The 12,762-nt window shown below is 41.9% G+C and overlaps 1 protein-coding gene across 11 annotated transcripts in view; it reads right to left on the reverse strand.

The window, feature by feature from the left end:
• Positions 1 to 12,762, reverse strand: part of tns1b (tensin 1b) — a 119,964-nt gene that overhangs the window by 42,824 nt on the left and 64,378 nt on the right. For 10 of the 11 annotated variants that reach the window (XM_028022418.1, XM_028022408.1, XM_028022412.1 and 7 more), the window contains one exon: positions 2,302 to 2,343. In XM_028022418.1, the coding sequence (XP_027878219.1) occupies positions 2,302 to 2,343 (42 nt within the window). Of the gene's footprint in view, positions 1 to 888; positions 1,019 to 2,301; positions 2,344 to 12,762 lie in introns of those variants that run through there. The other variant, XM_028022414.1, reaches the window with a different exon arrangement.

Here is a 12,762-nt window from a genome sequence, read left to right on the forward strand (position 1 = left end):
TGTCAAAACTCTGAAATCCTCTCAGACTCTTGACTGATTTTACATCCAACGTTTATTTGTCAAAATTGTTGTAACTCAGAAGCAGCTGCTGGTTCAATGAGCTGCACAAATTGCTGTTCCCACATCATGACTACCCCACCGCTCTACCCAGAACCTGATCCACCGTTTCCATAGCGATCAGGTCTTCTTAAATAATGGCCCGTAGAGCAGAAGGTTTCCCATGAGAAGCAGCCAGTAGATCCTGACCTTCTGCAGAGGAACGTCAGGAAAGCAACATTCCTCTGTTCTGATGATTACAGGAAAACTCCCGGGGGATTCATGGGAATCTGGAGATCCAGGCGATACGCTCTAATGAGGACATTCCTGCAGTCCGAGCCACAGCATAAAACAGGCATTTTTAGATGCTTCGGACTGTTTGGGTTTGCTCCTGCAGTTCCCACGAAGCTGCAGCCGAACCAGGCAGGCACAGAGCAACCCGATCGTTAGCCTCAGGCTTCCAGCATGGAGAGCAGCTCTGCTTTCCTCTGAGTGGAGCTTTTTATGAGCCACAACGTTTCAATCAAAGTGCAGCCATGTGGGTAAGTAAAGGAAATCAAACTTTCACTGTCTGGGTTGTAAAAACGTGAAGCAGCAGCAGAAACCATCGGCGCTCCCTTAAATCCTGAAGCTGTGGCGGTTAAATCCGCCTCCAGGTCGACCCGGCCCGGCAGAGGGACAGACACCCCGCATGAATCCTGGAGAGGCGGAGGAGGTGGGACCAGATGAGAACCATCTGGAGGCCGACTTCACAACCAGCCCAACAAAATACACATCACAGACAGAGCCGGAGGATGGAGGAGATTCAAACCGAAGCGAACCGAGCCGAGCCGCGGACCGCCTGCATCCTACCTTCCTGAAGAGGTGACCTGTGCTCCAGCGCCATGCCCCCCTCAGGGAGGACAGCCGCCGCCGCAGAGAGCCGCCGTGGTTCATCTCCGGCGCAGCACTGAAGTTTCCTCCGGAGACCTCTCCCTTTTCCCTCTCAGCCCAGCAGAAGAAAGTTCTAATTTTAGGCCAGCCGGGCCAAGCAGAACTCCTCCGCCCCTCGCGCTCCGGCCTCCCTCCCCCTCCAGCCAGCTCTGCCCTGATGCTCAGCCTCCCCGCCTCCAAAGCTTCCCCCCCATGTGGGACTGAAGCGTGTTTGTTCACATCAACATAATTTTCTCTCCATGAATCTGGGGATCAGTGGAGTCATGAGACGAGCGTTTGTTGCTGCGAGGCAAAGCGAAGCCGGCGTCCGCCTGACATCAGCGGCGGAGCGACCCGAACTCGCCGCCGCCGTCCTGCAGGAAGCATCGCAAGCAGAACCTCTGGTCGTGTTTTCTGCTCCCAGTTTGGAACAAGGCTAAAAGTAGAAAACCTTGTTTAGAAACTGAGCTGGCGCTCCAGTCTGGGCGAAGTTCGGAAATGCCGATAAAAGCGACCACACACACAAACAAAGACAAACCGTGGGACTCTGCTTTGGAAAGAAACCGCCAGAGGAAAACGAGTCCAAACTAAACAGAGTCGGAGGATCCAGGATGTGAGAAACCCAGAACTGAAGAGTTCCTACAGATCACAGCAGGATCCAGGATTTATTCTTTTCATCAGCTGATAATCTGATTTTACTGGTCCAGGTTTTGATGTCGGATGATGAAGTTCATCTGCTGCACATTTCTGGATTAACGAGGATCAGAGACTTTAACGATAATAACAATCATCTAAAACTTCACATCGCTGCTTCACGCTTATGAATAAAGACGAAAATATTTTTAACTAAAAAAAATAGAGCCAAAAAAGACATAAAAACAACTGAAATAACTAACAAAAGTAGCAAGAAATACAATACAAAATGACAAAATAATGAAAAATAATTACAATAACTAATATAAAAATAATAATTATAAACCATGTTAATGTTAATACTAAAATAGTTATAAGAAATAACAATTCTATTAGTGAAAACAAATAACAGTAATAAATAGATAATAATAAATGATACTTATGATAGTTTCAGGGAAAAAAAATCCATAAAAATTAAATATTAAATAATCATAAAGTAAATGATAAATAATATAGAACTTCATATTTAATAGATTAAAAAGTCATAAAATAATAATATAAATATAAAATAATAAAAATTAATACAAATCATTTAAAAAATTGAAGCTGGGAAAGATCTCAGCTCCAGGATTCCTACATTTGTTTCCTGGACGGTCTAATCCAAGTAAAGATTGGATGACAGCATGAACACAGAGTCAGTGACGGCGCGTCTGGACTCACCATGGTGTCTACATGCTTGAGAGCGAGGCTGCTGCTCGGAGCCTGTGGAGAAGCAAAACACGGAAAATTATCAACACACAAAAACTACAAAACTACAGCAACCAGTAAACCCACAGCAACCAGTAAACCCACAGCAACCAGTAAACCCACAGCGACCAGGAAAACTACAGCGACCAGGAAAACTACAGCGACCAGTAAAACTACAGCGACCAGTAAAACTACAGCGACCAGTAAAAGTACAGCGACCAGTAAAACTACAGCGACCAGTACAACTACAGCGACCAGTACAACTACAGCGACCAGTAAAACTACAGCGACCAGTAAACCTACAGCGACCAGTAAACCTACAGCGACCAGTAAACCTACAGCGACCAGTAAAACTACAGCGACCAGTAAAACTACAGCGACCAGTACAACTACAGCGACCAGTAAAACTACAGCGACCAGTAAAAGTACAGCGACCAGTAAAACTACAGCGACCAGTAAACCTACAGCGACCAGTAAAACTACAGCGACCAGTAAACCTACAGCGACCAGTAAAACTACAGCGACCAGTAAAACTACAGCGACCAGTAAAACTACAGCGACCAGTAAAAGTACAGCGACCAGTACAACTACAGCGACCAGTAAAACTACAGCGACCAGTAAAACTACAGCGATCTTTCATTAGCTCATATTTAAGAGCCGCCGGCGGCCATGATGTCGCTCAGTGACTCATTAATCTCCCAACTGGACAAATATTTACACAGAGACAAAACCAACCAAATCAGCCAAGAGCAGAAAATCCACTGCCTTATACAGCAACGGACAGAGAGAGAGGGACGAGAGAGAGAGAGAGAGAGAGAGAGAGAGAGAGAGAGAGATGTGAGAGAGAGAGATGAGAGAGAGAGAGAGAGAGAGATGTGAGAGAGAGAGATGTGAGAGAGAGAGATGAGAGAGAGAGAGAGAGAGAGAGAGATGAGAGAGAGAGAGGGACGAGAGAGAGAGATGTGAGAGAGAGAGATGAGAGAGAGAGAGAGAGAGATGAGAGAGAGAGAGGGACGAGAGAGAGAGATGTGAGAGAGAGAGAGAGAGATGTGAGAGAGAGAGATGAGAGAGAGAGAGATGAGAGAGAGAGAGAGATGTGAGAGAGAGAGATGAGAGAGAGAGAGATGAGAGAGAGAGAGAGGGACGAGAGAGAGAGATGTGAGAGAGAGAGGGACGAGAGAGAGAGATGTGAGAGAGAGAGTAAAAGCTTCCTGATCGTCTTGCTGCCTGAATTCTGACCAACTTTTGGGTTTTTGGACTAAAACGGGTCATCAGGGTTTAGATTATCCATCAGAATCAGCTTCCACCTTTGGGCTGAACTGGGCCTTCCAGAACCAGAACCAGATCGATCCAATATCTGTATCTGACCATGGCATGATGTCAATATCGGATCAGATGTGAAGCTAAAGCCAGCAGCTGCTAACCTTAACCAACTATGGAGCTACATTATGGCCAAGAAGTTTGTTTTAAAAAATTAATAAAACTGGGGGAAAAAAACTGTTTCAAAACTATTCTGAAGCCAGAAAAAAGATCTGAAACTGAACAAAAATGTAAAAATTTAAATAAAAAAACATTTAAACTGAAAAAAAGTAAAACTGAAAAAAGATTTGCAATAGTTTTCAAACTGAAGAGGAAATGTTGGAACTGAAGAATGTTTTTGGGCAAAAAACCATTTGAAACTCAAAAAAGTGGGGAAAAAAATTGGAAGTCAAATAAATGTGAAACTGAAAAAATGTAAAACATTTTCAAGTTCAAGTTTTATTTCAGTTTCATATGATTTTTTTCAACATTTCTTTTTTAAAGAAACATTGTCCTCAATGTAGCTCCATACATTTCACGCATCAGTAGATCTAGGTGTTAGATCTGGGCGGAGCCTGTGACAGAGGCTGTGATTGGATGAGCAACATCATTATCTCCAGATGAAGAAATGTTTGTTTTGTTCCAACATTGGGAGTAGTGGAACCGTCATACGGTTACCACAGCAACCAGGACGCAAACAGGAAGTTGCAGCAACTGCCATTTTAGTTGCTGCTCTTTTCATTTCACCAACATGTCCAGCCAAATCATCTGAAGAGTCGGCAGCAGCCACTTGATTATCCGTACATTTTCTGGAAGTTTTGAACATGTTTGGTTTGTCGCAGGCAGCAGAGCAGCCGTCCCGCGTCGGCCCGCAGCATGACCTGCCTCTGCAGGGAGCCGCAGCATAAACAGACAGAAGTCAGGGGGTAAATTATAGTCTGACCCAACGGCCGAGAATACCCGCCGAACGCCCAGATGAAACCGCCGGCCTTCGTCCCTTCAGTCCTGGAAAGAGCCGCCGTGCCTGCAGGACGCAGCTGCTGCTGTTAGCGGCGCTAAATGCAGCCTGCGGCGCGCAGCCACAGGCATCTCACACACACACACACACACACACACACACACACACACACAGCCTGTTGTGTGTTTATGCAGCAGGACCAGCCGGGTGCTTCAACGTGCGTTTCCTCTTTGTGTAATTGCAGCCAGATGGCAGGAGGAAGCGTGAGCACGTTGGAGCCGACAGCAGAAAAACTTTGTTTGGTCCACATTTGGAGGAAAACCCAGGAAGCTTTAGTTCACGTCTTCAGAGTCGAATCGTTCAGAATATTCTAGTTTAAACATCTGAACGTTTAGGTTTCAGTCAGTCGATGAAAACGGTTCAAATCAGAAAAACTAAAAACTGGAGGCTTGACTCTCAGTGAAATGAAGCTGGTCTGTGAAGGGATGATATTGATTATTAGTGATGTTGGGGGATGTTTATAGGATGCTATCGGCTCATAGCAACCTGTTCATGCTAGCTTTAGCTCCTTAGTAACGGCCAATTGAACGCCGTATTAAATGACTTGTTTCAGAACCAACTTTCATCGGGTTCAAACGATGAAGAGATCAAAGCTGGAAACACCTCATTTTATAGAATGACACCAAATGAGAATAAAACATTGCATTAGCGCTAAAATGTTGCATTAGCGCTAAAATGTTGCGTTAGCTCTAAAATGCTGCGTTAGCGCTAAAATGTTGCGTTAGCTCTAAAATGCTGCGTTAGCGCTAAAATGCTGCGTTAGCGCTAGAATGTTGCATTAGCGCTATAATGTTGCATTAGCGCTAAAATGCTGCATTAGCGCTAAAATGCTGCGTTAGTGTTAGAATGTTCCATTAGCGCTAAAATGTTGCGTTAGTGCTAAAATGTTGCATTAGTGCTAAAATGCTGCGTTCGCTCTAAAATGCTGTGTTAGCGCTAAAATGTTGCGTTAGCTCTAAAATGCTGCGTTAGCGCTAAAATGCTGCGTTAGTGCTAAAATGTTGCATTAGTGCTAAAATGCTGCGTTCGCTCTAAAATGCTGCGTTCACTCTAAAATGTTGCGTTAGCGCTAAAATGTTGCGTTAGCGCTAAAATGTTGCGTTAATGCTAAAATGTTGCGTTAACGCTAAAATGTTGTGCTGGCGCTAAAAAGTTGCGTTAGCGCTAAAATGCTGCGTTCACTCTAAAATGTTGCGTTAGCGATAAAATGCTGCGTTCGCTCTAAAATGTTGCGTTAACGCTGAAATGTTGCGCTAGCGCTAAAAAGTTGCGTTAGCGCTAAAATGCTGCGTTCACTCTAAAATGTTGCGTTAGCGATAAAATGCTGCGTTCGCTCTAAAATGTTGCGTTAGCGCTAAAATGCTGCGTTCACTCTAAAATGTTGCGTTAGCGCTAAAATGCTGCGTTTGCTCTAAAATGCTGCGTTAGCGCTAAAATGTTGCATTAGCGCTAAAATGTTGCGTTAGCGCTAAAATGCTGCGTGCGCTCTAAAATGTTGCGTTCGCTCTAAAATGTTGCGTTAGCGCTAAAATGCTGCGTTCGCTCTAAAATGTTGCGTTCGCTCTAAAATGCTGCGTTTGCTCTAAAATGTTGCGTTAGCGCTAAAATGCTGCGTGCGCTCTAAAATGTTGCGTTCGCTCTAAAATGTTGCGTTAGCGCTAAAATGCTGCGTTCGCTCTAAAATGTTGCGTTCGCTCTAAAATGCTGCGTTTGCTCTAAAATGTTGCGTTAGCGCTAAAATGCTGCGTTCGCTCTAAAATGTTGCGTTAGCGCTAAAATGCTGCGTTCGCTCTAAAATGTTGCGTTAGCGCTAAAATGTTGCGTTAGCGCTAAAATGCTGCGTTCGCTCTACAATGTTGCGTTTGCTCTACAATGTTGCGTTAGCGCTAAAATGTTGCATTAGCGCCACAGTTACTTCCTGTCCTCAACAGAAACATCACTGATTAAAGACGTAAATCTTTCAGTGTTTATCGATTTGATTCAGAAATGATTTTTCTGTGCACAGAAGATTCTGATTCTCAAGATTCTGTTTAAATTATTCGACTGACAAGGGAAAAGACAATTTAAACAAAAAACATTTGATTTAAGCAATTTATAAAGTTCCATCAGTTTACATTTAAACAAAAATGGGTTTCTGCATAAAATCTTTCAACTTAAATCACCTTTGTTCGGTTAGCCTGGCGCTTTCTTAAATAAAACATTTTTTAAAGAATTATTCAAAACATAATTTAACAAAACATTAAGCAGACTAAAATTGACTTTGATCATTTTGACTTGATTCATTATCACTAAGACTAGAAATTCAGATTCTCTGCAGAATAAAGTTATAATAAAGACATAATTTTATTTATTTTAAATAGATTCTCCACTGATTTGCTTCATTATAACAAAGGATGATGTGGAAACGGTTCAGATCCGAGGGCGCCATCTTCTGTTTGCACCTGCTGGCAGACCGGTCCGGTCCGGTCCGGTCCCAGTCAGTCATATTCATCCAAACCCCCGAGTCGACTGATTTTCACTTTAAAACTGATTTTAGTTTCTGGTTAAAACAAGTTTACTCTATATCTGGTTCTGAAGCCGATTTTAAATCTGAAAATTGGGAAAAATGTGATTTTTACTGCAGCAGAGCAGAAATCATAAGCAAAGCCCCTAAAATGTGTGGCTGCTCCTTTAACGGGCCAGTCCGGTCCGGTCCGGTTCTCTGGAGTCACGCCGCGGCCGTAAGCCGAGTCAGCTGAGCGTCAGCTTCTCATGTCAGACACTAAAAATAACGACTCAGCCAACAGAAAACATGGGTTTTTATCTCCTCTGAGGGAAACGGCTGAGAACAGAAACATCTCTGTCAGGCCGACCCGGTTCCGCTCCGAGTTTCCAGAACCAAATCGGGAGATTCAAACCGCCGGATCAGATCAAAACATTCAGATAAGCTCTGATAAACAATAAAAGCTTCTGAGGAGGAAACCAACTTCACTTCCTGCTGGAAGGATTCTTCAGCTGCTGTGATGCAGGTAACACTTTTTCCTTCCACTCAACTTTCCATGAGCATTCCTAGCTTAATGTTGTGTGTTCCCCACAACATTAAGCTGAATTTATGATTTGGATTGCAGAGATAAATAAAGTCTTTATGATGTTTATAGTTCGGAGTAAACGATGTTTGGATAATTATTCCCTCTGGTTTGTTTTACTTTCACACATTTGTTATCATGTGACATTTTATGGTGGTAATTGGTTTAAAAGGGTGAAAAAGGGCGGCCATCTTAAAAAAATGGCAGTCATCTTGAAATGCTAATGGGAAATATGATAAACATATGAACTGAATGTTTATGTTTGTGTTCATAGTAAACAGATTTTTACAGTAATAATCTGCTTAATGAGCGCGGCGCACTGCCTCCATATTGCGCCCCAACCCAGCAGAGTCCATCTTTTAAACCCAGTTCATGTCAAATCCTGTTTTTTGGCCATTTAATGAACTAAAATGTGTTTAAAGTGACAGCATCCTGTAACCATGGCAACAAATCTGATGGGCGGGTCTCCAGATATTTAAAACTGCAGGAAGAAAAAGAAACTCCATAACCAGTCTGGTGCTGGAAACAGGAAACCAGAGAGGCACACTGCGCCCTCTGCTGGAGAGATGAAGGAACTGCATGTTGGCTTCAGAGGCAGCGTGGTACACAAAGGGTTAAAAAAACCAAACAGGTTGTAAATGTATCCAAAATGAAGCAACAGAAAAACTTCACTGGTTTAATTCTCTGATTAAAGCGTTTGGTTCAAACCGCAGCGAAAAACTCAACAGACTCAACTTCCCAGAATTCCCTGCTTTGTTTAGAAACAATGAAGCTCAGCAGGGAAATACGGCCAAAAGTACTGCAGCTGGAGGGAGGGAGGAAAGAGAGAGAGAGAAACGACGAGAAGAAAGGATAAAAGAAGGATAGAGGGAAGAGAGGAAGCAAGGAAACAAGGACGGGAGAAAACAAGAAAAGGAGAGGTCAGAAGAAAGGAGGGAAGGGAAGAAGAAAGAACAAAAGGAAAAGAAAGAGGACAAAAGGTAGAAAGGAAGTGTAAAGACAAAGAAAGAAGAAAGGGAAAAGAAAGGCAATAAAGAAAGAAGAAAAGAACAGAATGAGACAAAGGAGGTAGAGAAAAGAAGACAAGAAAAGGGGACAGAAGGAAGAGAGGAAACAAACAAGGAAGGATGAAAAGACAGAGGAAAGGACAGGAAAAAAAAAGAGGGGACAAGGGAGGGAGGGAGGGAGGAAGGAAGAAAGGAAGGAAGGAAGGAAGACCTACCTACCTACCTACCTACCTGGTTCTGGCTGCTGATGAGTTCGCTAAATGAATCCTGTTATTGCAATTTTGGCAAGAAAATTTTGATTATCTGATTTAAAAGAATTAAATTATTTGTTAATTTGCATATTTTAATGTATTTCTTATATTGTATTAAATAAGCTGAAGAGGTCAATTGATTATTCTGATTAGAATCAGAATAATCAATTAGTAAAATAATCGTTAGCTCCAGCCTGATAACTGAATAAACATCTATAGTTAATACTCTGTTATTGCGGTATCTTCTTATGTAACTACACATTTATTCTTCTAAAGTAATGATTTGATTCAAAGTTTAATAATGGAAGTAAAAGCACAGAATTTACTATTTCTACAAAAATACATTTTATTATTAATTTCCATTCCTTAGGTGCCTAGTGTCGCAAAAAAGATGCATACCTAAACTTAGAGATAACTTTTATCGTTTTGGTCACATGTTTACTATAGTAAAGTATTAACCCTTGTGTTGTCTTGCGGGTCAGAAGTGACCCATTACCACGTTTAGCTGTAGAAATAATATCGTAAACCAGCCGGTTTCCGACTTGAAATTTGATGACTTTTCCTAAATTGACCCTGTCATTAGAAAAGTGATACTTTGTTTTTGTTTATATTTCCATGTGAGCTGTACATAAGGAAGGATTGTCTTGTGGGTCATTCTGGACCCGTGAATTATAAAACCATTTAAACACCAGAAAAAGAGTTCAAAGGCCACACAAACTCTCTCTAATACACACACACACACACCACCCCACACACACCTTCCCTGCCCCCTCCTACACACACACACACATCTATACACACATATCAAAGAAACTGGCTTGATGTACGAATTCAACTGGCATTTGACCTGCAGCTGCCCTCTCAATCTGCAGCTGCCCTCTCAATCTGCACCTGCCCTCTCAATCTGCACCTGCCCTCTCACATCATACAAACTCCCAAACACAACAGGAAACATAAACTAGGTATAGAGGTCATGAAGGTACGCTGAATCTGAGTTCTGCTTGTTGGTTCCTTGCTGACGCCATGAGTAGATGTTTCACTAAAGGTGCTACGTTGTATGTTTGCACATACTGACCTACATGGGATCTCCAATATAAGAAGTTGAACATCTTATGTTGAACAAGTTCTTGTGCTGAAGATGTTCAACGTAGGAGCGTCTTCATACGGTGAAGAACATCTTCGTGCTATGAAGATTTTCTGGAACATCTCGTGTTGAACATTTTGTGTTCAAAGTGGAATGATCTTCATCTTAAGTTCAACGTGGGGAAGGAAGGACAGGATGTTCTTCGGCTTATGATGAAGATGCTCAACATAAGAACATCTTATAAGTTCAACATCTTTTGTTGAACAGAAAATGTTCTTTATCTTGTGTTGAGAATGTTCAGCATAAAAACACCTTATGGTGAGCAGAAGCTGTTCTTGTGTTGAACATCTCATATAATTATGAGACACAATATAAGAGCTGATGTTCACAAAATCAAGCAACATTTTGTTTTATTGTGTTACATGTTATTTTTATAATTCACTTCCTAAAAATATATAAAGGAATGAACCGTTGACTAAAAAGTTTCAAATTGTTGACTTTTTGTTCCCTTTCAGTCTAATTAATTCAGAAGTAATAATTTCACATTTATATAATTACAATAATAAAACCTTACTGTGTAAAAGGAAACTGTTGCAACACTTGAAAAGAAAAAAGGGTGTAATACTGTTGATCATCTTTTTGTATTGTGTAACAAAAATACATGATAAAAAAATAATTAAATTGAGTCAAATTGATAAATAACAGATTATTTCATCATGCAAAATAGATTGTGGATTTAAAATTCAATTAATTTGCTTTATTTTGGGGCTTTTGTTAGGGCGGGTCATTTTTGACCCATAGGACATAGAATGTTATTATGGCACAAAGGTTAGTAAGTAAATCTATTGTTATGGTTCTACTTCCTTTAACCAGCTGTAGTTCACATTCTGACCACCAGATGGCGGCAAAGCGCTTCTATTAGTGTCCTTAGTGTGAGCGGTAAAAGTATCAACCAACATCTGTGGTATTTATGAACCACCATGGCGACATTCTCATCCTTAAGGAGTTTAAAATGTAATGAACTGTAGAAGCCCAAATCCAGAACCAGAACCAGATTATTCTTCCCTGGTTTCATCTGCAGCACTGACGCCCCATCATTCCTGCTGCTCTTCGTTTTAGCGCCACCCTTCAACACGACGGCCCAGATTCTTTCTGAAGACTCATTTTTAATCTCCCCGTCTCTAAAGCAGGACAGCTGGCCTGCGGTTGGTTTTACAGTCATTCTGAACGTCAGGCTGCATTTTGTCCAGGATGGCAGGAATTCCCACCATGGCTGCTGTGAATACTGCTGGGATCAGGCTGACCTGGAAAACGCTGCAGATAAATAACTTTTGTGGCTAACACAAGAAAAAAAAGAACATATTTAATTTCTTTCATGATCAGCAGAATCTTCTGATATTAAAGTTACTTTGTGTCCAGATGCAGCTCATCCAAATCCCTGGAATTTTGAGGATTTAGAGGAGAAAAGAATCGAATTTGCTGCCAACATTTTCCCTTCAGGAAGGTAAAATATGGCGGCTGTAATCAGATGGCACCTGAACGCATCACTAAATCATCTCTGCTCTGGCAGTGAGAGCAGGAATCTGCCAAACAAGGAGCGGTGGGAACGCCGTGGAGACGCAGCGCATCATCCAGCTCCTGTTGCATGCTGGGAAGTGGCAGATACTGTAAAAGCACCAGGAATGTCTTACTCACCTACATTACACATAAAAACACCAAACTGAGAAATTCCCAGCTGTTCTCATCATCCAGACTACATGTAACACGTTCAGTTTCTGTACGACCCGTCCTGGTTCTGTACAACCCGTCCTGGTTCTGTACCACCCGTCCTGGTTCTGTACGACCCGTCCTGGTTCTGTACAACCCGTCCTGGTTCTGTACCACCCGTCCTGGTTCTGTACGACCCGTCCTGGTTCTGTACAACCCGTCCTGGTTCTGTACGACCCGTCCTGGTTCTGGAAGTTTCTGTTTGGGTTTAAGGACTAAAACTACTAAATCAGGACTAGGCGACAGTTTTTTTGTTAGATTTAAAGACTAAAACCAATTGGTTAGGACTTGGTTAGGACTTGGTTAGGACTTGGTTAGGACTTGGTGATGGACTTGGTTAGGACTTGGTGATGGACTTGGTTAGGACTTGGTTAGGACTTGGTGATGGACTTGGTTAGGACTTGGTGATGGACTTGGTGACGTTTGAGGACTAAAACTACTCAGTTAGTTCTAGGCCACGGATTTTTGGTTAGATTTGGTGACTATAACTAAGACTAGCCAAAGTATCTTTGCTAGGTTTGAGAAATAAAACTGCTTGGTTAGCACTAGGTGCCATTTTTTAGTTAATTTGATAGACTATAACCTGGCAATTGGTTTTTGAATAGGTTTGAGGACCTAAATCACTTGGTTAAGACTAGGTGAAGTTTTGATGATTTTCTTGTTTGGTTTAAAGACTAAAACTGCTTGTGTAGGTCTGGGCAGCAGTTTTTTGGTTTGTTTTAAGGACTAAGGTCACTAGGTGACAATAGACAGTTTTCCAGTTAAATTGTAAAACAAACTGTTAAGTTGGGACAAGGCAACTAACACGAGCAACCGAGTCCAGTAGAGATTGAAGAACTAAATCTGTCTGGTTAGGATTCGTCAAACTGGCAACATATCAGGTCTTCCATTATTCAGCAGCGTCAGGAATCTGTTTTTTAGATTTAGGAAATAAAACATGCAG

Source organism: Xiphophorus couchianus, chromosome 7, assembly GCF_001444195.1.
Source record: "Xiphophorus couchianus chromosome 7, X_couchianus-1.0, whole genome shotgun sequence".
NCBI classification, from domain to species: domain Eukaryota; kingdom Metazoa; phylum Chordata; class Actinopteri; order Cyprinodontiformes; family Poeciliidae; genus Xiphophorus; species Xiphophorus couchianus.